The 27167-nt window shown below is 45.4% G+C and overlaps 1 protein-coding gene across 8 annotated transcripts; it reads right to left on the reverse strand.

Moving 5' to 3' along the window:
• Positions 1-207: 207 nt before the first annotated feature.
• LOC147603829 (3beta,22alpha-dihydroxysteroid 3-dehydrogenase-like) lies at positions 208-27167 on the reverse strand. Of its 8 annotated transcripts, none has more exons than XM_086795779.1 (13): positions 26897-27127; positions 25613-25701; positions 25430-25528; positions 25152-25309; positions 2805-3059; positions 2383-2710; positions 2102-2251; positions 1785-2018; positions 1602-1688; positions 1434-1512; positions 1170-1276; positions 847-977; positions 208-735 (listed from the first exon to the last, which is right to left on the reverse strand). In XM_086795779.1, exons 4-13 carry the CDS (start codon positions 25250-25252, stop codon positions 633-635), a joined length of 1575 nt encoding a protein of 524 aa, XP_086651905.1. In that variant the 5' UTR covers positions 25253-25309; positions 25430-25528; positions 25613-25701; positions 26897-27127; the 3' UTR covers positions 208-632. The 8 variants fall into 8 exon arrangements, with proteins under 8 accessions (XP_086651905.1, XP_086651903.1, XP_086651904.1 ...); XM_086795777.1 differs by having other exon boundaries at positions 2805-3129; XM_086795778.1 differs by lacking the exon at positions 26897-27127 and adding an exon at positions 26721-26737 and having other exon boundaries at positions 2805-3129.

The following is a 27167-nucleotide window of genomic DNA, read 5'->3' on the forward strand; positions in this document are numbered from 1 at the left end:
CTACTTATATAAAATCTCTAGCCGGTCAGAGTTTTTACACACACAGATACCAACACACAAACAGATTATTTTCAAGGCCCTGTTTGTAAATATATTAAATATTTTTCTTTTTATGTATTATTTCATACATTACTATGAAATGTTGTAGTGTTGAACTGTATTTTAATGTTCCTGCCACTTTATTAAACTTGAACCAGATTTTAGTGGAGAGTAAATAAAATACCATGATGAATTAAAAATTCTACATACATTTCAACTAATAACCGGCCTCGTGAAATTCGATCAAGTTGTAAACGATGATAGTTTTCAGTCCACTCTGCATAATAACGATAACCCTGTAGTAACTCCCAGCTTGTTCACTTTCCCATCTTTCTCTGCACACTCGCGTATATCTTGGAGAAGTCGAAAAGAGCTGTTTGAGGGATCTTAGATCTCTTTATGATTGGCCAAAGCCCACTTAGGAAATTGGTAAGAGCATGGATTGCTTGTCACTATATGTACAAAATGTCCGTCTGCCATGTCACTCAAAATTTGAAGCCTCACATATTTTATACACAGGTTGTTTGGGTAGAGGAGGATGAGCTGTTGTCATCCTGCATATAGATAGCTCTGAACCATATTGTTATTCTCCACTAGGTGCCAGCCTCAGGAAGGCGCCTCACTGTCACAGGGAGTTTCTTGACCATCCTCGTTGTTGGGAAAAATATTAATTCGTCTTCTTCTGCTACTTGCCAGCTGCATTATAAAAGTTTCACTCAACATATATCTAATATTGTCACTATCCTACCCGTCAACAGGCATATAGGCAATCCATAATCGCTTACGGCAGGTACAGTGCAGTTTTACCTGAATTGCGTCGTCAAGTAGTACAGAAACACAGAGATCTCCACCTTAGCAAGCTCATATCCAGGGCAGAAGCGTGGCCCCCCTCCGAAGGGAGTGAATTTGAAGTTGAAGTTAGTGCTCGGATTGCATCCCTTTCGAAAAGAATTACAAGATGATGAGAGCTTTCCAATGTGATTTCACAAAATGTGATTTCACAGCACAAGGAGAAATTGACTCGATCATGCAAGTAAATTGAGAGGTAGCTAGAAAGCTAATAAAGAGGTGAGCCAGTGGAAGATATATACATAATGAGATAAGTGGAAAAAGAAGTTATAGGAGCGTACCAACCACCTCCAAGGATTGAAAACGTGTGCATCTGTGTAATTGGCTTCATCAAAATGAACGGCACGGAAGGATGTGAAAACTACCCAGCCCTTCGGAATTGTGAAACCTGTATATTGCAAGTGAGACGACCCACCATCCACAAAGGCATAAAACATACCCTTTGAGTTAGAAACCTCCGGGACTTTTCTCATGGCATGCTTGTAGACGGTGACTTTGTTAATGTAGCTACATTAAATAGCCAGTACATGTTGTGGCTCCTTTACCTTGGATGTCTACATCTTGCAGTGCTTTTCGAAATACTCCGCCAACCATATTCCCCATTCTGAGGGTTTCATTGATAACCTGCCAATCAACAATAAGCCTTTGGTCTGAGCCAAATTTTGAAAATATAATTAGATCTTAACATATTTAGTGGACGAAGCAACACTCACACACTGTGTGAAGGCCATGGACTTGTAGTCAGTCCATAGCAGCTTCTCCCCAGCCTGCTTGCTCTCCTTGATTGTGTTATGCTCAGCCTGTACACTCAAGGCTCACCATCACTCACCAGACCCAGGAGTTATTCAAACACACGTTCCAAAACCAAATTAAAACAATGAGGGTTAAGACCATACTTGTACTTGCTCGAGAGCCATTGGATTATCCGTGAGAAATTTAACGGCTAGAGTCATGATCATAGATGTGGTCTCGTAGCCAGCCACTAGTAGCGAGATTACCATGTCAATAATCTGTTCGTCCGCCATGTTCTGTCTCAATAGTGCCGCGAGGAGGTCCTGGTGTTCAACTTTGGTCTCTTTTCTCCGTTGATCTACTAGATGCTTTATTCTCTTTGCGATTTCCGCACGTGCCTGCCATAATTGTTTACACAGTGAGCATAGGACACAGAACTACAAAGCCAACGGTTTACTTAAGCGAAAAGCTATCATCGGACCTGCAAAGCCCTGCCATAGGTGGTTCCCGGCAAGTTGATGGGAAGTGAGAAAAACCCTTCAACCAGTAGCAAATACTCTTTTCTCAATGTCTCTGTCCACTTACCAGAGCTTGCACTCAACAGTTGGCTCACACTCAAGTTGAAGGTAATCTGCACGAGATGAGATCAGTTGGATGCATATTGCAAAAATCTGTACTAGGCAAACAATTCCTCTCATGGTGCACAGTCCCTTCATAATAATGAAGCCAAAATATGTCCTGTCTACATGGAATTGCACGCACCTTCTTAGCTTCATCTTGGATGTAGATCACCTCCTCTGTGGACGTCCATGTGCCCAGGGTTGAGCAGACATTGGCTTCTATGTCAGCCATCAGATGTTCTTTGAGGACCGAAGAGTTTGTGAAGCTCCAGGTCAGTGAGTAAAGCTGCTTGTGCAGGTGGCCTTGAGTGAGCAGCAGAGAATTCCTGCCCAGCAGGCTCACCAGTGACAATGGATAGCTGGAGGCGAACAGGCGGCCTTCATTGTGAAGCACGAACTTGTTTGTCTCCGGATCTGTAGAGAAGATGGTTGGCTTTCCGAGAAGATGGGTCTTGAAGACAGGTCCATACCTGCATGCGCCAAGGCCTGACATGAGTATGCCTCTCTTCAAAACTTGTGATTTTACACGGGCACAGCATAATTAATACACAGAGCGTGTTATACCTGGCTCGCCTGCTTTCTGCAAAAGGCTCCGGGTTGGACGTTTTGTAAGCAGCTATGAGTTCCAGTGTCTCACCGATGAGAGGCCATCCCATCTTTCCTGGTGGCAACCTTGATGTCTTTGACCGGCCCCTTCGCACCCAAAGCTTGAACAGCAGCAGGCAAAGCATGCCAATCACATACAGTGCCATCCACTGCAGAGCACCTCTCTGAATAACATAGTGGTAAGCAGCCTGCATGATGAGGATGGTGGAGCTCCTGCAGGTGCAAATGACTACACTAATATCCCTTGATAACGTTTTGTTCAACTGAAGAGCGGAGCTTGTGTCTGTGTGAAACAAAAAAAACAAACGTATGTGCACAAGTATGATCCCCAAAAAAGATTGAGAGATGGCATGCTAATTATAAGCAAGTGAGTGTGCTGATGTCTTGTTGATTTCATGATAGTGGGGGGAGGGAGAGGGGGGGTGGGATGGGATGGGATGGGGTTACCAGTTAACCTTTGCATGGTGGAGATATTACGTACTGTGGGGATGAGAGCAAAACGAAAGACGATGCAAGGCCAAACGAATCATTCTAGGGAGGGTGAATGGAACAAAGCTCTGGAGATAAACGAAAATGAGAGGAGCAAAAGGAGTTTGATGGCCCCATACCAAGGGACCGATCAATGATTGAGAATTTGATATGCATATGAGAGAGTGTTTACTTGGCACCGTATTGAGACACTTGCAATTAATGTTTGTGTGTTGGTATCTTGGATTTCACAGTAGCATGGAGCAGGAAGTTTGGGTTCTCTGTCCCTCAAGGACAAGTTGGATGGAATCAACTACTCCTTGTGGAGTTTTGGTGGCCAAAGGCCTCTGGGACAGTCTCAAGTGATGTTGGAAGGCCTGTGGCTATAAAACCAGCTACTCCTTAAAGAGGTACAGCTGTTGCTGGTGCACCTATTGTGCTTCAGAAGGACATCAAGAAATGATTGGGAGACTTTAGCCATATATCAAGTCCGAAATGAAGCCACAATTATGTAACTTAAGTATTTTGTGTTGAAAGCAAGCCTTAAACCCTAGTAAAAATGTTGTTGGCATGTAAACAGTCTCTTAGTACGTGTTTGTGTGTTGGTGTGTGAACCACCTCTTAGAGCGGCAAATAATATCTAGATATTTTATGTGGTTGACCTAAGCAATGATGTCAACAATAGTGCCATGTGTCAACTCCATGCGAGTGACTTAGTCAAAAGATAAGCCCCATGGGCTATTAAAATGTAGTCACTCCTTGTGCTTTCATACTATAACAATCACATCAATATAGTACTTGACCTTTATGCAATCTTGTACTCTCTCACTCAACCATGGCTGCTCCACTGTTTCAACCACCACAGCTGAACCCTAACACTAACCCTAAAATACCAATATGGTATCAAAGCAGGACTCTTTCCTTCTCTCTCTGCTGCCCGCCTTCTTCCCCTGCTACCCGCCATGTTCTCTTCAAATGCCTAGCTTAGCATAGCTTAGCCAAGCCCTAAGCTCAGCCAAGCACAAGACGACCAGCTCCTAATGTGCATCCACTTCGGCCTCTGTAAACCGGCCTTCAGAGAGCAAAGGGCGGTGAAAACGAACACTCGCACATAGAACACTTCAACACCATTGAGGACCTAGAAAAGGAAAACAAACAGGGGGAGCTAGAGTGCTCCTGCAAATAGTACACGGACACCGATTGGCCCCAAATCGCAGTGGCGCCCCTTGCGGTATTTCTTTAATTGATTAAAAGAGCTTTGATTACAATATAGGGCTGGGAACTCAGCCGTCACAGTAGAACTCCTGAAGCCTGCAAAGAACCTGCATCTGGCTTCTTGTCCACACGGCATCCACAAACAAGTCCAACCATTGTTCGCATCGAAAGACTCTCTCACATTGAGCCTGCATACAGAAGCTTTTTCCCATGATCAAGGCTGCCACAACCATCCATAGCCTCTCACACTATGAACAGCATCACACCCTGACACATCCAGTGCTTCTGCATCACAACACAGACTCCCAAACTCTCTCTCAAAAGAGTATCATAGCACAGCATACCATACAGTCGACACACCTGTATAAACCCTCTCTACCTTCCAAGGGTACTATCCATCTCTATCATGGATTCCCTGTCCCCTGTCCTATCAGTAGCAAGGCTGTACCAAACATGTGTCCACTCCTGTACCTTCTGCTTGCATGTGACCTATCTCCTGGAGAAACCCAAAAACATGTTTCCTCATCAACAACGGCATACATCTAGTTACCTGTTCCCTCATGAAACATCTGGCAACATAGAGATGCCCAAAACTGTAGGTCCCACTGTTCCTTTCTAGTAGGAAGAAAACAATCTGCTCCATGAGCACGCAGCCATGCGAGCTTGCATCGCTCCCATGCCAAGAAACACTACCAAATGACCTGTACTTGTAGCCAAAAACCCAAGTACAAAGCTGAATTTGCAGCCAAACAAAAACAGCCCATAAACTGTCCCAAAACAGTCCCAAATCCAAAGCAAAGATAAGCTGAAAGCTCCATCAGATGAACGCCATCGACATGATGTCTATGTTCCTGGAAAACTAACCTCTGCCTTCTGTAAAAACACGGCGTTCTCCAAAAAAAAACACACACATGGCCTAGCTTTTTATGCGCCGCCTGAACCTTGGTGTTGCGCCGCCTGCAACAGTACAAAACTGACCTGAACTGGCCCACTTGTACCTGCTGGCCAGAAACTGTACGCCTGCTGTACCCGACTGTACCAGTTGGTACAGATCTGTACCTACAACCAGCCGCCTGTCAGCAGTCGTACAGCCGCCTGTACCTGCTGTACAGTTCCCTGACGGCTTCACCTGCACCAGCCAACCACAGCGCAGCACTCGACTGAATCAATGCCGCCTGTACTTGCAGCCAGCTGTACCTGCAGCAGTCGTACCTGTACCTGCTATCGTACAGATCAGTACGGGCAAGCTGTACGGCTTGTTCTTCCAGAACTCACAGCAGCCACTCCTGACTGGAAAAGCACACCCACCACAAAAGATAGGCGCCTACTGCTTTTTCTGCCCTACATCCCCTCTTTTACCAAAAAGCTCACACGTGGCTCCAAAATAGCTTATGGGCCACGTTTTCTTTAATGAAGGGCTTTATAATGACTTTTAAAGGTTTTTAAACCTTTTAAGCTAAAATCTCTTTGCCCCCTTTCACACATGGGGTTATCCACACATGGGCTTCCATCTTCACTCCCACCTGATGCCATTTCACACTGTCCACCATGTCCCCGTGCACACCTGCATATTATCCAGAGAAAAACACAGGGTCGTGACATATCCCCCTCTTGAAAAATGGCAAGCGTCCTCGATTGCACTCAATGGCAGCAAAGACTCCCATATGGCAAAAACAATGGCCTTCCAATGCATCTGGATGATAGAACAATCATCCTGCACAATAAGCCACACTGTCCTCTTGCTTGTTCCTTCAGAACCTACAGCAAAAGTCTAAAACCAAATGGAAACACGTTAACTGTGTTAGCGAAAAACAAAACCATGCGTCATTCTACATATGACACACATATGCATGACACACATATGCATTCGCAAACAATATGCTCCTCAAAATGCTCTACCTACTCCAAAGTAACAGTCTAAGGGCTGCTCGCAAGCCTTACGCCCATGGGCATCCCGCAGGACCCACGACTGAAGGTAAAACATGAGCATATGAAAGCACTCAATGCATCCAAACACTAAATCTACCAAGTACTTTCCCTCATATGTTTCATGGCCATCCCGCAGGAGTTACACCCAATGGTGCATCCATGAACATAATAAAGCACTTGATGTATCATACCAATATACATGCAACACATGACACAATGCAGAGTATTTCCCAATGTATTCTCAATGATACCAAGATCCAATGGCACCAGAATACAAAAATACCTCTACCTCAAAAAGTGTATGCATACATGCACAAATAGAGTTCGATCCATATTTCCATGAACCAAACCAACTCTAGGACTGCTCGCAAGACTTATGCCCTCCATAGAGTTATCCATAGTTGCAGTTAGAGTTCCAGGTGCGCGCGACTGTGAACCATACTCAACCATCATCTCATGTGTCTAGAACACAAGATCATAGAAGTCCTATAAGCAGATGTACTGTCAGCCTCAGTACCTTCGGGTGAATACAAAGATGTCACCAAGCGACTCCTAGATAACAAATGAGCCTGTCTGTAACAAGGGAGCGGAGGTGCTACCCCCCTCTTGAGCATCAGGCAATGCTCCAGACCTATGCTCTGCTGAACCTGAATGAGCCGTAACAAGAGTCGACTCCAACTCATAGACATCAAGATAAAGCTGCAACTCCTGAGGTGAATCTGCTAAGTCACCCTCCTCCATCCACTTCGCATCCATCAGTGAACCTCCTCCATCCACTTCGTATCCATCAGTGAACAGCTCTTGAACTTCACAAGATAGCGACGGGAAACCTTACCCTGTACCTTTCTTTCCTTTATGTGCCAGTATATGCTCAGGAATAAGAACCTCGTCAAGTTCCTCCACTTCCATCTGAGCCTCATCTGATACATCCTCAGACACCCAAAACCTGCTTGCACTCCACCCAAGTGGTAAGCACAAGTCCTCGATGAAGCATAGTAGATCACCACTGCTAAACATAGAAAGAAACTGTCTTCCGAACCCATGAAGCCTCTATGAAGATACCACCGATGACAAAGTGTCGAAAACCATAGCCTTCAACGCATCTCCTGCACCATAACACTTCAACTGCTTCTTGTTCCTGGCCGACTACTTCTTGTCCTTGGTGTCTTTTCTCTTGAACTTCATCCTCAGCTCTTGCTCTTCACCTCATATAGGCAAAGACACAAAATCCTGTATTGTGTCCTGCACTTCCTTTTCACTTTCCTCATGTTGAAGTTTTTGACGTGACTCTCATGAGACAACCACGAGCTCAGCCCCTTAGGAAAGTTGGCGATTGTCCCGACCAAAGCAACCACGGACTCGCCTCCTTGAGAAAGTCGACGATGTGTCCCGGCAGCGGAACCTTGTAAACCGGCCCTCAGAGAGCAAAGGGCGGTGAAAACAAACACTCGCACATAGAACACTTCAACACCATTGAGGACCTAGAAAAGGAAAACAAACAGGGAGAGCTAGAGTGCTCCTGCAAATAGTACACGGACACCGATTGGCCCCAAATCGCAGTGGCGCCCCTTGCGGTATTTCTTTAATTGATTAAAAGAGCTTTGATTACAATATAGGGCTGGGAACTCAGCCGTCGCAGTAGAACTCCTGAAGCCTGCAAAGAACCTGCATCTGGCTTCTTGTCCACACGGCATCCACAAACAAGTCCAGCCATTGTTCGCATCGAAAGACTCTCTCACATTGAGCCTGCATACAGAAGCTTTCTCCCATGATCAAGGCTGCCACAACCATCCATAGCCTCTCACACTATGAACAGCATCACACCCTGACACATCCAGTGCTTCTGCATCACAACACAGACTCCCAAACTATCTCTCAAAAGAGTATCACAGCACAGCATCCCATACAGTCGACACACCTGTACAAACCCTCTCTACCTTCCAAGGGTACTATCCATCTCTGTCATGGATTCCCTGTCCCCTGTCCTATCAGTAGCAAGGCTGTACCAAACATGTGTCCACTCCTGTACCTTCTGCTTGCATGTGACCTATCTCCTGGAGAAACCCAAAAACATGTTTCCTCATCAACAACGGCATACATCTAGTTACCTGTTCCCTCATGAAACATCTGGCAACATAGAGATGCCCAAAACTGTAGGTCCCACTGTTCCTTTCTAGCAGGAAGAAAACAATCTGCTCCATGAGCACGCAGCCATGCGAGCTTGCATCGCTCCCATGCCAAGAAACACTACCAAATGACCTGTACTTGTAGCCAAAAACCCAAGTATAAAGCTGAATTTGCAGCCAAACAAAAACAGCCCATAAACTGTCCCAAAACAGTCCCAAATCCAAAGCAAAGATAAGCTGAAAGCTCCATCAGATGAACACCATCGACATGATGTCTATGTTCCTGGAAAACTAACCTCTGCCTTCTGTAAAAACACGGCGTTCTCCAAAAAAAAAAACACACATGGCCTAGCTTTTTATGCACCGCCTGAACCCTGGTGTTGCGCCGCCTGCAACAGTACAAAACTGACCTGAACTGGCCCACTTGTACCTGCTGGACAGAAACTGTACACCTGCTGTACCCGACTGTACCAGCTGGTACAGATCTGTACCTACAACCAGCCGCCTGTCAACAGTCGTACAGCCGCCTGTACCTGCTGTACAGTTCCTTGACGGCTTCACCTGCACCAGCCAACCACAGCGCAACAATCGACTGAATCAACGCCGCCTGTACTTGCAACCGGCTGTACCTGCAACAGTCGTACCTGTACCTGCTATCATACAGATCAGTACGGGCAAGCTGTACGGCCTGTTCTTCCAGAACTCACAGCAGCCACTCCTGACTGGAAAAGCACACCCACCACAAAAGATAGGCGCCTGCTGCTTTTTCTGCCCTACAGCCCCTCTTTTACCAAAAAGCTCACACGTGGCTCCAAAATAGCTTATGGGCCACGTTTTCTTTAATGAAGGGCTTTATAATGACTTTTAAAGGTTTTTAAACCTTTTAAGCTAAAATCTCTTTGCCCCCTTTCACACATGGGGTTATCCACACATGGGCTTCCATCTTCACTCCCACCTGATGCCATTTCACACTGTCCACCATGTCCCCGTGCACACCTGCATATTATCCAGAGAAAAACACAGGGTCGTGACAGCCTCTACTTGCAGCCCCCTCTGCTTGCGGTGATGCTCCACCAGTGCTGCCACCCCTGTGGCCCAACAGCCAGCAGCGCACACCCTTGCGCAATACTCTTCGCTGCATACAGCATGTGACTTGGTTGAACACAATGCTAATCAATACACTTAAATACATTAAGATTTGAAGGACACTTGCTCAAATACAAGAAGTAAATTGCTGAATTGACAAGAGACACACAATGAGCCGGAACGGCCGACCCCTCCCTTGAGTAAATTATATTACTATTGGAGAAATTCAATACATAGTTTCACGGGCATCCATTGCCAAATCCTCCATGCCAATGCATATGAAATTCAGCATTTAGAAAACAATGGTATGTCGATGTAGATCACCAAGGAGCTGCCTTGATGCCCGGCCCGACTTCAGTGCCCATATTCTCCACCATTGGCTCTATGTTCTACCAAGCAAGGTAGCAACATCTTCAAGAGCACACAGGACAAGAGAAATACTACACAGGGCGGCTAAACAAGGAGTCCTGCCCTTCTACTGAGTAAGTAATGACAACACATTGTCCAATTAGCTTACCAGTCTTCATAGAAGTTGTTGCAAGCGGAAGCCTTCGCGTTGGAAGCTTTGGAAGTGTTGATATCTTCGATTTGCCGCAATCCTTCGCGACAAAAGTCTTCAAGAGGATGAAGGGAACCCTGGGAAAGCTTCCCCTATGGTTCAACTTGAGAAAGGAAGGCTGAAATTAGGGTTTTCAGCAAAAAGACCAAAAATTATAGCAAAAATGAGAGCTGTTTTGCTGAATTTCAGTCATTGGGAGTGAGTAGGAGAGTGATTAGCACTTGGAAACACTCTTGAAAGCTTGGAAAACACCCTAGCAAGTTGGGTATGGCTATGGAGAGCTTGGAAATGGGAGAAATGGTGGAAAAACAGAGTTTTCAACCTCCAAAAATCCTCATGAAGAGAAAACACGAATTTCTCTTCATAAGTAAGTGAATTGGGGTCCAATCAGGTGAAGGGACATGGGGAGATGTCCATTTATGAGTAAAAGGGGAGGATCAGGTCCTGGACATTGAGTCTTGTCCGCCTCGGGACTTCAGTGAGTGTGAACTTGGAAGCGGTCATAATTTATAAGTGACTTTTGGGCGCCCAAACTTTAATGAAATGGGAACGCACTCACTTATAAATATTGGCTAAGTCCTAAGGGCTATTTGAGCCTAGATTGGGTAATACTTACCACCTGTTCACATGCCACACAACCATGTCAGCAGACAGTTTCACACGCACGGTTCACGAGCGGGCGTCCCCTAGTCATGCAGGCATGAAAACAGCATGCAATTTCATTTGCAGGCAAGCACATAAAGATGCTATGCAATGCAGCATTGGCATGAGCAATTTCCGTTCATGAAACCATATAAGACCAGGCGTTTCCAGGCAAGTATATGCGATACCAGACCCAGTGGAAAGCCAATCCTCCAGGTGTTTCCGGGCATGTACACAAAGACACAAGTCCCAGCGGAAAGCCAAGTCCTCCAGGCGTTTCCGGGCATATACACAAAAGCACAAGTCCCAGCGGAAAGCCAAGTCCTCCAGATATTCCGGGCATGATAACGTCAAGTCCCAGTGGAATATCATATCCAACTATACAGCATGACACGTGTCAATCACATGCATAGGCACCTTCCATAAGCCATGGACACCAATCCAATATGTACATAGTGTGAAAGCAAGAGTGAACCATTCGGGTGGCCAAATGGTGAGACAGCAGCCCATAAGCACCGCCTGCAGTAAACGACTCAGCCCACCTGTGCGCATCAATCCACAGCTGGCCGCCACCACCGTGAAGAAACACCTACATGGTTGTTGCCATCTGACGCCATCGAACTACTACAGATCTACTACTTGCAGATCTACTACTGTGCTAGCTACGCCATCAAACCAACAACAAACAGAAGATACAAATTTGGAGAAAATTTGGGATTTTTCTAATTAGTACATTTTTCAAAAATTAGATAAAATTAGGGTTTTGGGCTATCTTTTTCAAAAATTGAGAGTACTTTTATGACATTGAGCTCATGCTCTACCTTGCTAAAGCATTAAATCCCTTTGTTGAAAACCCTAATTTTTTGAGGGTTTCATAAGCTGAAAATAATTTTTGGGAATTTGGGCATATAGCACCATCTCTATTATAAGGGTAGACACTGGCTCATTATTTATAAGAGCTAAGACCCCCTGTCTCCATCTGTAGCATGAAGTAGGTTGATTGTCGTAACGCGCAACAAAGCCTTCTTTATACCCTGTGAGTTTATGCAATTTCACTTTGAGATAGTAGTCGGACATAGTATTGGGTCCCAATTACCCACTGAAGGGCCACCCTTGCAAGAAGAGTATTTGCTTATATTTCTTTGGAGAACTTTTACAATGAATATAAATGCTAACTTTTACAATGAATTGAATGACGACTAAGAACTGCCAAACGCAAGCACGAAGTAGACCGAATGATGCTGTCCAAGCTCCTTTAAATATCTCTTCAATGACCACTATGCAAGCCCAAAACCGAGGGATGCACATATGTTGGCTGAATGCTGAAGATACTCTTTGCGGAAGCCTTGGGAATGCTGCTAAAAGTATGCACAAGTAAACCGAAGGCTAAACTGCTTGGGACTGTTTTAGATCTAATTTGCTTGATGAATGATTTATGCTGAATGTAAGCGCTGCTATATATGGATTATTGATGCTGGTCGGCCAGTAGAGCATGTGTCGACCTGTTTTGACGGAACAAAAAATGCTTATTACTAGCATTAAATGCTAGCCCGTCAAATAAATGCTGCCCATTGTGATGTTTGGCCAATCTTATTGCTCATGGCTGGCTGACTGTAGGCACCTACCCGACTACTGCTATCCTTTGCCATGCTGGCCGACTGATGCCAGTAGGCATCTAGCGCTGGCCGAAAGCAGGCTTGGGGGGCATTCTGTAGGCTGCCGACTGGCTGCCTATGCCCCTTATAACCTGGATGTTGCCCTTATGGGCTGGCCATGCTATGGGCTGGCCATTGGCTGGCCCATAGACCTATCTACCATACACTATATGCTTTTGATGCAACTACATGCTATGGGTTGACTTCTACATGCCATATCTGATGAGTTCTCCAAGTGAGTAAGAGGACTGACACATGCAAACTCTCTATGGCTATGGAGACTGACCTACCTATGTAGCTCATGCTTGACATGTCCTGGACTCGGGGTCACAATGGGGTCACGGCATACGACAAATATTCCTAAAACGGTAAATCCTACGGATGAATATTGCACTGATGCAGAGCCAATGTGTCACATAACACTCTAGTGCAGCGTGCATGTGACATTCCCTCCTGCTTAGCTTGGAGGCAGGTTCATCGCTTCCAAGTAGTCCGCCAGGAGTGGGGGGTACTCTGGAAAGAACTCTTCATCGAGCCATACTGCTTCATGGGTACCTCGTGTCTCATGTTATTGTCCTTGGCAAACCTCCGATGGGGTACCAATGTTGGATGAACAAGCAAACGATGTCTTCAGCTGTGTCTATTTGCTTGCACGGGATCTGTCAGAATATGCAACAGAAATGATAACCAAACTTGGGTTGACAAGAGCAAGTAGAATGCAAAAAATAGACAGCACAAGAAACACAGAGAAATAGGTGTGTAAACTCTTCTCTATACACAAGATCCCGCAAATAACTGAATGAGAAAGTGGTGGGGGCATGGGGCCTATTTATATGCCCCATGCATGCAGTCGGCCAGCGTTGGTGGTCCTCGACGACTGCATGAAGCAGTCGGCCAGCAGTAGAGAACTCCACGATTGCATACAGCAAGTCGGCCAGCGGTTAAATACTCCACGCTTGCTGATGGGCAGTCAGTCAGCTACACGACTGATGAATGGACAGTCGGCCAGCCACCAGAAGCTCCTGCCAACATCTGGCATCCATCCACACCACTGAAAAATATAGACAGGAGATGACTTCTAACACCCCCTCTCAGCTCCTGGCTATGAAATCAACCCAAGGGAGCTAGAGTGCCGCCTGAGCGTAGCCTGAGGTAGTGACTTCGTGAAGAGGTCCGCCGTGCCTCTGTCGAAGAAAGGGCAATAGTTGGCTGCCTCTTGCTGCTCCAAGAAACTGCTCCTAAGCCGAGGGTAAAACTGTATCCTGAAGTAGATCTCCTCGTGTCTCCCAAAAAGAAGTGGAGTAAGCCTAAGTCGGTCATCTCAAACTCCTTTGACAAGGCAGCCTTCGTCACTCTAATGTGCTCCACATGACCGCCAGTGAGAATGAGATCATCCACATAAAGGATGATAAGCGTGACCATGCCGCGTTCCCGAAAGAGATACAGGTTTGGATCTGCAACCGATCTCTGAAATCCAGTCCGAATAAAGAACGAATCAATCTTCTGATTCCAAGCCCTGGGCGCCTGCTTAAGACCATACAAGGCCTTACGTAACCTGTAAACCATCCCTTCAGATCCTGGAACAATAAAGCCTGGAGGTTGCTCAACATACACCTCCTCCTGCAGGTCACCATTAAGGAACGCAGATTTTACATCCATTCGATACACGCGCCACCTCTGAGAAGAAGCAAGGGCAAGAACAGTCCGAATCGTGGACATCCGTGCTGTCGGTGCAAAGGTATCCTCGTAGTCGATGCCTGGCCGCTGAGCATAACCATTAGCCACAAGTCTAGCTTTGTGTTTGTCCACCGACCCATCAGACGCATATTTGGTCTTAAAGACCCATTAGACACCGCTTCGATGGCCTCGGTACCAACTCCCAAGTGTTGTTCTTCTCGATGGCATCAAGTTCCACCTGCATGGCTTTCCTCCAAGTATCTTGTGAAAGGGCTTCCTTTACGGAAGTGCGCTCTTTGCCCCGCATAATACGAGACATCAAAGCATAGTTCACCTGAAGAAGCTCCACTGTATTGCTTTTATCCCGGACTCTATGTGATCTTCGAGGGCCGTCTTCTGTGGTCCACTCGGAGGGTAGCTCCGTGACACCTGACTCCCGAAGGGTGTCCAACAACCACCTAGGTACTCGAACATATCGTGGAGCCTCCTGTGGTCGCGGGGGCTGTACTCCAACTGCGGGCTCAACCTCCTATAGTGAAGGTTGATCAACTGGAATGATGGTCTAGAAATCATCATCAGACTCCTCTGGATCTCCAAGAAGTGGCGGCTCCTCGACAGTGGATACTGGAACATGCTCGTTAAAGACCACATCCGGGCTGACAATAATCTCGTTCCTGTCTGGATCATACAATCTGTATCCCTTGGAAAGAGAATTATACCCCACAAATACAAGCTTGCGAGACTTGGAGTCAAGCTTCCCCCTCTGCTTCTTCGGAATATGTGCATATGCGTCACTCCCTAAGACACGGAAGTGCGAGACATCAGGTTTCCTGCCAAAGTATGCCTCAAATGGAGTCATATGGGGTACTGAAGTCGTCGGAGATCGGTTGAGGGTATGGACAGCCGTTGCCACAGCCTCTCCCCAAAGTGGACGAGGAAGATCACGATGCTCCAGCATGGTCCTCGCCATCTCCACCACACTCCTGTTCTTGCGTTCGACAACTCCATTCTCTGAAGGCGATCCTCTTTCCCAGCTTGTAGGACTTCCTGCTGAAGGGCCTGCAGCTTGTTAATGTGTTCCCGCATCGTCGAGGACTTTGCAGGGTTCATAACCCGCATCTGCACTTCAAAGGAGATCCGTTTCATGGGAGATACCCTGTTATAAAGAGAAGCCAAGTGCTCCCATATGCCTCTCGCCAGCGTCATGTGCTTTACATGATTGATCACTTGTGGTGTGCAAATGAGGAAAATAAATGACCGGACCCTGGCGTTGACACGATCCCACATGTGTGCCTGTGCCTCTCGGTCCTTCCTCATCGACAGTAACTCCCCTTCCTCTGCTTCCGGCCGTGGAACCCCGATGATGATGAAATCAGCAAGGTCATATGACTCCAGCACAGACTCTATCATGACCTTCCAGATGCCGTAATTGGACCCGTCCAACTGACGGTCCACTGGGAACGTGGGGAGAGTCGGAATCTTCACGTGCTTCTCAGCCATCTCTAGTAAATCTGCCATCGCGGTGTCAAAACCCCACGGATCTCCTCGTGATCGATCTTGGTTCGTAACTCGAATCCTGCAAACAAACGAACAACAAACAACTAGGGGGGTGCAGGCCTGACTCACCTCCCAACCATGACAACCGTGGACAAGCCCACAGTCTTGGCTGTCCCCACCGAGCCACAAGCTGAGCTAACTAGGATGACGTACCGACCAATCTCCTCCTCGCGACGTCCCATACCGCCACGAAGCTGCCCTCGCGGGCCTCGAGACTGCTGTCGGCCTCGGCTACATAAAGCAAGTGCACGTCTGCACTAGATCCAGGCTCCAAGACCATAGAGCTCTCACAAACTCGCGAGACTCTCTATAATACAATAACTAACCTTGGCCACCCTTTTATAGGCTCTTGGCCGGTCATCGGGCGTCCACACTTAGCCCGTCCATACTTAGGTGCCCGCCCGTTAGTATTTCCCTAACTCAGCTCGTCAATCAGCCTACCTAGTTCCAAGCTTCCCCAAGCCTCGAAACTAGTCTTGCATGCATATAGCACACGATAGATACACACTGTGCACATGACATACTCCCCTTCCTCTAAGAGCTCACTCCTGAGCTCACTAAAAAGCCAGGGTAATCTCTCTGAAGAGTAGTCAATGTCTCCCATGTAGCGTCCTCCTCAACACGATCCTTCCACTTGATCTTGTATTCCGTGATAAGCGTATTACGCAATCTTCGTTCACGAAATCCAAGAATCTTTTCAGGTTCGTGTGGAACAAATGTCATGTCCTCGACATCTATAATTTCTTGAGGAGTAACTAACTGATCTGCTCCACCCAGTACTTCCTTAAGTCTACTGACATGAAATACAGGATGAACTTTCACATGAGAAGGCAAATCCAATTCATATGCAACTGAACCAATCCGTCGTGTAACACGAAAAGGGGATAATTTCGGAGATCTACCTGTCCGTAAAGTCTCGGAATCTTTCAGAACTCGCAAATACACTATCGTTCCTTCAGAAAACTCTCTAGGTGAACGATGTCTATTAGAATAAAACCTGTCTCGGTCTTGAGCACTTCTAATAGATTCCTTTGCAACTTGTAACATTTCCTGCATATCTTGCAAATTTCTCATGTGGAAGAGAAACCCCTGCTAATTCCAGTTGAAGCCCAAAACTCCATTTTCTCCTTTGATGATGGATGCTATTCTTCCCCATAAAACTCATGGTGTATGCCTCGGAGATGAAAGATGCCTAGAGTGACTATCTTTACAGGACTTCTAGAATTACTACTATACTAATGCAAGGCATATGAGACCCTATATGCTATGAAATAATGCAAATGAATGGGTTACTGATGCATGCCTAAGGGGAAAACTCTAAAGATGGGATGCAAGATCTTGAGAACTGGATTTAACCGAGCGAAAGCGACTATGCTAATGTTGAATGGCTTAGGGACTAAGCATGAACTAAGGTTGGTTACCCCGTAGAGCTCTGATACCAATGTGACATGTGAGGGATTGATGGTAGTAAAACAACTTTAGCCTTAACTAAAATGCACTTAGAAATACTTAAGAGATAGATAATGGTTTCAATGCGGTGCAATGCAACTATATTAAATGAGATTGTTACAATTGAGATCTCAAAATATCTATGATGATGATGATGACGCGGACTCTGACTGAATCGTTCTGAATGTTGACTTTGAATGTTGAATTGCTCTACTGTTGAACTCCACACATTCCTAGGATCTTGGACTGAAGACCACCAAAACGATGGAGAGCTTCTTGGACTAAATGATGTAACCTACTTTTATATGAGAGTCTTACTGTTGGTCGGGATGTGCCTAGGGCTGTCGACTCGCAAAATATCTTCACGACTATGATAATGAGAAATCAACACTGCTGTTGCATCATGCTGAAGTCCTGAGAATCCTACTGTAACAGGTGATCTAGGTTGAAAACCATACATAAGCATGAAAGGACTAAACCCTGTACTCGTATGCTTAGTACTGTTATATGCAAATTCTAACATAGGAAGATAATCCTCCCATGAACTCTGTCTTTTGGATACATATGCTCGAAGCATATCCTCCAAAATCTGATTCACTCGTTCAGTCTGGCCATCAGATTGAGGATGATCTGAGGAACTCAAATTCAAAGTTGTTTCCAACTTCTCAAAAACAAGTTTCCAAAAATCACTCGTAAACTTAGAGTCCCTATCACTGACTCATACAGTCTAAACAATTGCTCGATAAACTGCCGAGCTAATTGTGTAGCTGTAATAGTCTTCCGGGTCAATAAAAATCTAGCCATTTTTGTCAAGCGATCTACCACAAGCCAAATAGAATCGTGGCCTTGATGTGTTCTTGGCAATCCGGTAATAAAATCCATGAAAATACTTTCCCATTTATTACCTGGGATTTGCAAAGGATGCAACAACCCAGCCTGTCTAAAGCGTTCAGCTTTATTTGCCTGACAAATCTGACACTTGAGAATATAATCTTCTACATACCCTTTCATCTTCGGCTAATAAAAAGTGTGTTTCACTAATGATAGTGTCCTGTGTACCCCAGGGTGTCCAGCAGAAGGGGCCTCGTGACACTCCCTCAGAATCTTGGACCTAATGTCCGAGATCTGTGGTACACAAATTTTGTCATTACGGAATAGTAAACCATTCCGAATCATCCACTGGCCTCCTGCAGCCTGAATGGTAGACTGCTCAGTCATTGAGTCTTGGTCAATCAATGAGCTCCCGTCCTGGATCTTCTGCCAAAATGGACCAAAATAACTATCAGTCCTGCAAAGCCCTCTCAATGACTGAAATAAGTCAGTAGAAATCTCGGTGAACGACAAAGTATTCACCTCTCTAATCCGACTAAGCGCATCTGCAATACTATTCATGGACCCTTTCCGATAACGGATCTCAAAACCAAAATCTTGCATTAACTCTGTCCAACGAGCTTTCCTGCCTCTCAAATCATCCGCATCACACACATACTTGATTGACTGATGATCAGTCAATACCACAAACTTGGAGCCATATAAATAATGTCTCCAAACCTTGAGAGCATGAATCACAGCATAAAGCTCCTTCTCAAGGGTTGGCCAACGAGATTGAGTGCCGTCTAGCTTTTTACTTTCAAAAGCGACCGGTCTACCATCTTGAAATAGAGCAGCCCCGATAGCATAGTCACTGGCATCAGTTTCAAGAACATAAGGCCGACTAGGATCAGACAATGCTAAGATAGGTGCTTCCTTGACCTTATCTTTCAAAAGTCTGAAGACCATATCCAAATCGTTATTCCAAGTGATACGCTGATTGGACTTACGTCCACAACCTTTCAATAAGTCGGTCATCGGTAGTGTGAGCTGAGAGTACTCCCGTACAGATTTCCAAAGAAAAACAACAAAACCGAGAAAAGAACGAAGTTGTTTCACTGTTCGTGGTATAGGCCAGTGTAAAACCTTCTGAACTCAGTCATAGTCAATGCTCAATCCGTCTCTAGTGATCTTGTGTCCCAAGTAAATGATGTCGGTCATAAAGAACTCACATCTACTCAACTTAGCATATAGTCAATTCTGTCTTAAAATACATAAGACAATCGTGAGGTGTCTGACATGATCCTCAAGAGTACGACTATAAATCAAAATATCATCCAGGAACACCACCACAAATTTCCCCAAATGTTCACGAAAAAGATCGTTCATCATTTGCTGGAAAGTGGCTGGAGCATTGGTTAACCCAAAAGGTAATACGAGAAACTCGTAATGGCCATACCTAGTCCGAAAGGCGGTTCTTTCGGCATGCCTTTCATGAATACGTATCTGGTGATAGCCAGTACGTAAATCTATCTTCGTGAAATATTTCGCTCTTGCTAACCGGTCAATCAGGTCATCTGATCTAGGGAGAGGATAACGGTTCTTAATTGTCAGCTTGTTCAATCTCTTGCAATCTATACATATTCTCCAGGTATTGTCCTTCTTTCTTCTAAGCAACATAGGTGCACCCCAAGGTGATTTACTTGGACGGATCTGTCCAATCCTCAAATAATCTTCGAGTTGTTTAGCCAACTCATCTTCCTCAGCTTGGCTCATCCTGTAAGGTGGAATACTGACAAGATGAGCACCAAGGATCAAGTCAATACGATGATCTACTGCCCGTTCAGGTGGTAAACCCGATGGCAGTTCCTTAGGAAATACATCTTGAAATGAATCAAGTATCTTCTGTAATTCTTTGCTTTCAAACACACTTAATTCATTTACATCCATGGAAGGCATGAGAAAAGAAGAAAGTGGAATCAATACACAATGGAAAGCGGTATACAAAGAAGAATCCATTATATTTCCAAAATCAATTGTATTTACAAGAGGTCCCTGAGAGGGATGAATACAATCACCTAAAATACTATACTTGGTGTCCCTATGCTGAAAAGAAAAAATATGACTAGACCAATCTATCTGGACGTCAAGAGTCTTAAACCACTCAATTCCTAATAACAAGTCTACATTTTCCAAATGCATAACATAGCATTCCAGAGTATCTTTGTAGTCTTGAATCTAGATTGGAAGCATCTCCACCTTGCGATCCCAAACTTGCCTTCCCGCAGGTAGGCGTACCTCATAGGTATGGTCGCTGAGTGTCGTATCAAGACTCAATTTCTGCACAAGTTTGTAGTTAACAAAGTTATGCGAACTGCCAGGGTCTAAAAGAATGTGAATCTTATGGCCATTCACTTCTCCATAAACTCGAAGAAGATCATGCAAGCCAAATACCTTAGAATTGAACAAACAATCAGAACAAGTACTAGGACGAGAAAGTACAGTAATTGACTTACCTGCAAAGACAACTGGTTAGCTGCCTTTGACTTGGTACCCTTTTGCTTTAAGCACTCATTACGCATGTGTCCTTTTTCTTCGCAGATAAAACAACGTCCTTCCTTCTTGAGCTTCAAAGCCCTAAGGAGTCGTTTCTTCTTCGCTGGTGTCGAGCTGGAATTCTTCGAAGGTTGGTCCGAAGACTTTCCCTCTGTCGTGTTAGCCATAGGGGCGGAGAACTTCCTTTTATGCTTGTTCCCCTGCTCGGTAAGGGGTTTCGATTTGGAAGAGACTATCGTATCATCATAGATACGAGCTGAATGAATGGCCTCGTCCAAAGTTTTATATTTGTTATTTTTAACCTGTAATCGGTACGAGTCTGGTAAACCAGCTACGAAAAACCCCAAAAGAGTAGTGGGATCCATCTTTGTAGCTTTCATATGCAAGTCACAAAACTTCTGGAGGTAGACCTCATAAGTGAGATGCTGCAAGGTCATGGTCAAAGCTGAAAACCGGACAACATCATCGTAATCATCCTCTTTCTTGAGGAATTCTTTCTTGAAAACGTCTTCGAATTGTGTCCAAGTCGTTGGCTTAGGGTTGAGTTCCTTCCACCAAAGCAGAGCTTTGCCGGACAGGAAACCTACTGCTAACTGGATCTTCTTCCCATCATCATATGGATGAAACTGAAAGTGAACTTGCCACTTGTGTAGCCACGTGTCCACGATCTCCTTGGTGCGCTGCTTTTGCTCGCCCCCGAACGGTTCCGAAGTAATATTGGGACCTAAAGCTAAAGCCAAGGTATCCATACCCGAGAAAGTAGAGAGGGTAGTGGTCAATAGAGCGATGGAGTTCTACAAAGCTTGCATCTGGGCTGCGATTTGTGCCTGACGTTCCGTCGAAGAAGCTTCGAGAGCTACTTTGAACTCTTGGAAATCTGATTTTGACACAAAATCGTCAAAAAGATCGGCATCGGTACCTTCCGTAAGCATTCGCGTTCCACAAGGGGCTCCAACTTCGATTCTTGGGTCGACATCGTGAAGAGGATACGTGGAGAGAAAATTCGATCTTTGCACAACAAAAGTGTGAGCGAACTTGAGAGCTTGAGAGCTTGAAAACTTGAGAACTTGAGAGATGTGTGGCAAGAAGCCCACTTGAGGGAGTTTATAAAGGTTTTCCAAAAGCCAAAAATCTCCAAAAGCTAGGCTTAGCTTTTGTGTTTTTTTTTTCTTGAATAAATATATATATATGGATATATATATTCTATTGTCTTAAAAAAAATAAAACACCTTGGAAACCTTGGAGAGGGATCTTTTAAAACTTAGAAAATTTTAAATTCCAAAAAAAAAAACGAAAGCTTAAAAAAAAGGTAAGTTTTCCTTGGTTTTTTTTTTCTTCCCCCCTGGATTCACCCACCGGGCTGCCATCGTTGACTGCTGACGTCGCATGCTGGTGCCTACGTGTGATACGTGCTGCTATCGGCCAACCTGCGTAGGCCTGCGCAACACGGTAGCGTAGCCTTGGGCGCCTGCCGGCCTGGCCTAGGCGCCTGCCCGCCTGGCCTGGCTGCGCAAGCCTAGCCACAAGGCCACGTGGCCTGGGCGCCGGCCTGGCCTAGCTGCTTGGCCGCCTACTTGACTAGCCTTAGGCGCCATCACCGTCGGTAGCCACCGCCTGCAACTTGTCAACGCACTATTCCACCAGCCCGCTAGTGCCGCCGCCAACCGCCAGTGCCTCCGTCTCACAACCACTCTCGCTCTCAAATATTCAACGAAAAGCAAACTTGCTTTTTCTCTTCTTCTTTTTTCTGTTTCTCTCCCTGCAGTTTATGCGACTGCACAGCAAGACTTCTCTTCCTTGCAAAAGGAATCAACCCTATTTAGCTACCATCTCCCATCAACGTGGGTCTCTTTGATGAAGAAAAAACACATACTAAATCTGAAAACTGCAGTATGCACAGAAAAAACAGCGAGCTTTTTAACACATACCGTTCTTCGACCTCATCTTCTCTACCTACCGACTTGCTCGTTCACGAGGTATGCTCTGATACCACTGTCAAAACCCCACGGATCCCGTCGTGATCGATCTTGGTTCGAAACTCGAATCCTGCAAACAAACGAACAACAAACAACTAGGGGGGTGCAGGCCTGACTCACCTCCCAACCATGACAGCCGTGGGCAAGCCCCCAGTCTTGGCTGTCCCCACCGAGCCACGAGCTGAGCTAACTAGGATGACGTACCGACCAATCTCCTCCTCGCGACGTCCCATACCGCCACGCTCCAAGACCATAGAGCTCTCACAAGCTCGCGAGACTCTCTATAATACAATAACTAACCTTGGCCACCCTTTTATAGGCTCTTGGCCGGTCATCGGGCGTCCACACTTGGCCGCCCGTCCGTCCATACTTGGGTGCCCGCCCGTTAGTATTTCCCTAACTCAGCTCGTCAATCAACCTACCTAGTTCCAAGCTTCCCAAGCCTCGAAACTAGTCTTGCATGCGTATAGCACACGGTAGATACACACTCTGCACATGACACGCGGGGAGTAAACTGAAAGGGTGGGTGAGTGGGGAAAAAAAATCTGTAAAACCTGCAAGTGGCTGTCCAACACCTTAGCCCGCCTTTCTATTGCACCTTCTCTTCCCAAACCGTCCAAAACAGTCCACCAATCAGCAACCTTACGATCCCCCTCTTGCTCAGAAAACTCCCAAGATCTATCACGAACCTAGGGCTCTGATACCATGTCAGAATATGCAGTGGAAATGATAACCAAACTTGGGTTGACAAGAGCAAGTAGAATGCAAAAAATAGACAGCACAAGAAACACAGAGAGATAGGTGTGTAAACTCTTCTCTATACACAAGATCCCGCAAATAACTGAATGAGAAAGTGGTGGGGGGCATGGGGCCTATTTATATGCCCCATGCATGCAGTCGGCCAGCGCTGGTGGCCCTCCACGACTGCATACAACAAGTCGGCCAGCAGTAAAATACTCCACACTTGCTGATGGGCAGTCGGCCAGCTACACGACTAATGAATGGACAGTCGGCCAGCCACCAAAAGCTCCTGCCAACATCTGGCATCCATCCACACCACCGAAAAATGGGAAAAAATAGGGAAAAAATACAGGGAGTGAGGAAAAATGATAAAACACCTATACAGGGTGGGCACACCCACAACAGAGGCCCTGGTGTATAAATATAGACAGGAGATGACTTCTAACAGGATCAACATGTAAAATTTACGGAATTAGTGCACAATGCTCATGCACTGTGTGTTCCAAGATCCAAACGTAGCAGGAAGAGGTCCAACAAAGGCCATATTGATATCTTGAAAAAGACCGTCTGAAACCAACAAAGGTTGAAGCAACCTTGCATGTTGCATATAAGGTACCTTCACTTTTTGGCATATCTGGCATGCTTGGACATATTGATAGACATCCAGTCTCAGCTTTGACCAATAGAATGATCGCTCAAGTTTCTCCAATGTACTGGTGATACCACGATGACAGAGTCATGGACATCATGGAGAAGAGCCCATCGCTTTTTCCTAAGAATGCACAACCGGTTCTTGTATAATAACCAACCAGCTTGGATGGTATAGTGACCCGGTTTTGCTTGTAGGGCCAATCTATACTAGTCCCGAATTCCAACGAATTCTCATATTGTGACTTCATACTTTTGAGATCTTTTCTCTATATTTCAAGCACAGTGGACTTTTGCAAAGTTTGAATTGTGCCTTCTCGATTGAGAGCATCAACAACGGGGTTATTTGAACCAAGGATGTATTCAATCATACTCCAAACTATTGGAAGACTAGACTCCATCTAGCTTGTCTGTCATTCCATTGGACACTAGGCATGGTTTGCAACCATTTAAGTGCCTGATGATCAGTCTTAGCTATGAAATCTCTCCCATAAAGGAAATGTTTCCAATGCTTAAGCGCTGTCATACACAAAATAGTTCTTTTCTGCATCATTTAATTTCCGACTGTAATAAGCCACTAGGCGTCCTTCCTACTGGAGGACAGGTCTTATGGCTAGATTGTTGGCATCGGTGATTACCTCGAAAGAATGACGCCAATTTGAGAACCGGAGACTCACAAGCATGAAATGCCCCAAATGCTTTGCCCGCAACGAACACCCCTTCTATTGACACGTCTTCATGCCCTTGAGCAGATCTGTAAGGGGTGCTGCAAGATTAGAAAACTTGTCCATATGGGTATTGTATGCTTGACAGAGATCTACGAAAGAGCGGATCTCTTGAGCATTTTTGGAAACATTCCATTCAAGAATTGCCCGTACTGTTTCAAGGTCGAGGCTAGTCCTGTTTGCAATAATAACATATCCCAAATAATGTATTTCTTCTACTCCAAATTCGCTCTTCTTTGTATTGATGTACAATGCATTATCTCACAAAAGTTTCTAGACCTTTTCAACATCCTACTCATACTGCTCTCTGCAATAGCAAAAAAAATGAGTATAATCATCTAAAAGACAAACACGCACTTTCCTATGAGCTCCACAAATACCCGAGACATCATCTTTTCGGTGCATTGTTGAGACCGAATGACATCACCACAAACTCGTAATGGCCATGTTCATTCCTGAAGGTTGTTTTTGGAATGTCAACCGTACCTGATGATAGCCACTCTTGAATCTTCCTTCGAAAAGAACTTTGCACCATCGAGTTGCTCACAGATATATTCAATCCTGGGCATTGAGAACTTGTTCTTCATTATGAGCTTGTTAGGAGCCTTGTAGTCCACGCATAATCGTGCGAACTTGTCTTTCTTCTACACAAACAAGATAACATTCCACACAATGGGCTGCTTGTTAGCCTCCTCAACTGGCCGCGGAAGAATATGAACCAAGAAACTCCTCATGCAATCCTAGGCTGACAGAAGAGATCTCACCAAAGGCGAAGAAGGTGGTCAGTGCTTTGCATCCGAAAATATAAAATGTAGGCTGTACATCAAAACACCTCCCCCAATCGGAGTGCGCTTCATAATCTCCTAGAGAAGAAAGTTCTTCCAAGGCTTAGTGCCATGAAGAAATCCTCAAACAACCAACTTACAAAGCAAAGCCTTACACTGCACCTCGAGTTCAATGATGTTCAATCCTCCCTCTTGCTTAGGCATAATAATGGTATCCCAAGCTACTCTCGCCCTAGTGTGTACAGTGCCATCTAATCCAGACCAAAGACAGTTCCGAATAAGTCAACGAAGCTGGCCAATGCATCCCTTATGAAAAACCCAGCACAATGTCACAAACCAAGTAGTCATCAATAGCACATGGTTAGAATTACTCATTTCGTAGGATAAGTTCAATTGGTTCATCAATTCCTTGTTCACACACAAGCTTTCCATTGCGAGCTTCCATTCGACAACCAAACATTTGTGTTGCTGTTCGCAACTTACAACTAAACCTGATAAAGCTATACACTTATGGAAAAGTTCGTAGCAAACACATTCAACCAATGAAGACTAAAGCCTCTGAGAAACCACCCGATACATGGTTTTTATATTTTCTTACGTGTGGCACCCAGAGAGTATGGAGGGCCGATGCTCTTCTTAGCGCCACGCCCCACCGACGGGCTAAAGAGCTATCTCAAATTTAGGGTAAGAGAGCACAGGCAAACCCTCACAAGGCAGTCCCACAAAAGGGATGATGTGCAAGAGCAATAGAAAAAATTATTCTCATTGGCTCTAAATATTTTCTTGCAATTCTCTCATTCGTTGTTCCTGCTATAAAATCGTATGAGAAGGTTTTTTATCAGCATTTGTAGGGCTGTGATTTTGGCAAAATTCACACCTTATTTTTCAAATTACCGGCTTTGGTTAAATGAAAAAAGGAGGTGTGTCTGTTTAATGAAAGGGGCTTGTCAGTATGTTCACCTGTGACCCCAAAGCTTACGCGAGCACTCCTACACAGACACGTACGCTTGAAGCCTACTCACATAGATGCGGAACTTGCATCAGGATATGGCTTCGAGCCACTGGTGCTCCGTTGAGGTTAGCGAATGCCTGTTGGGGTTAGGGCTTAGGTTTAGGGATAGTTACGGTCAGGATTAGCTGCAGCATCCTTTCGTAAAGTTAGGGGTCCGGCTCCGGCTCCGGCTCCGGCTACGGCTAGGACTCTAGACATTTCTTTGTTAGGTTTTCGACACGGTGGACAGCGAGGGAGTTGATTTAAAGCTTCGCTTACCATATTTATTCGCTGAGTTCGTGAACCAAAACAGGCCATCGCGCTCCGACTGCCATGGCTAGGTCACAACAGATCTCAGAAAGCAGATTTCTGCCCCCGTTGATCTTTCGTTTAACCACAACATCGCATATAGGAAGACGCTAGAGAGAGAGAGAGAGAGAGAGAGAGAGAGAGACCTGACGCGCTTTTCTGGCACCGTAGATATCCCTTCGCAAAGGCCGCAAGAAGTGCACAGAAAATTTAGACTGAAGAAGACACTAGGGTCAAGACATCTGAAATTCTATACCTATCACAACTCGACATCTGAAATTCTATACCTATCACAACTCGACAATCGCCCATTGTTGATGAACGATTCGAAACCAGAGGACAAAATCTCCTAATCTAACCATAAGAAAAAGTCAAGACACTCTCTCTGTACCTGCACGTATGCACGTGTGTGTGTAT

This window comes from Cibotium barometz, chromosome 63 (genome assembly GCF_041138505.1).
Source record: "Cibotium barometz isolate CiBa-2024 chromosome 63, ASM4113850v1, whole genome shotgun sequence".
In the NCBI taxonomy this organism is placed as follows: Eukaryota; Viridiplantae; Streptophyta; class Polypodiopsida; order Cyatheales; family Cibotiaceae; genus Cibotium; species Cibotium barometz.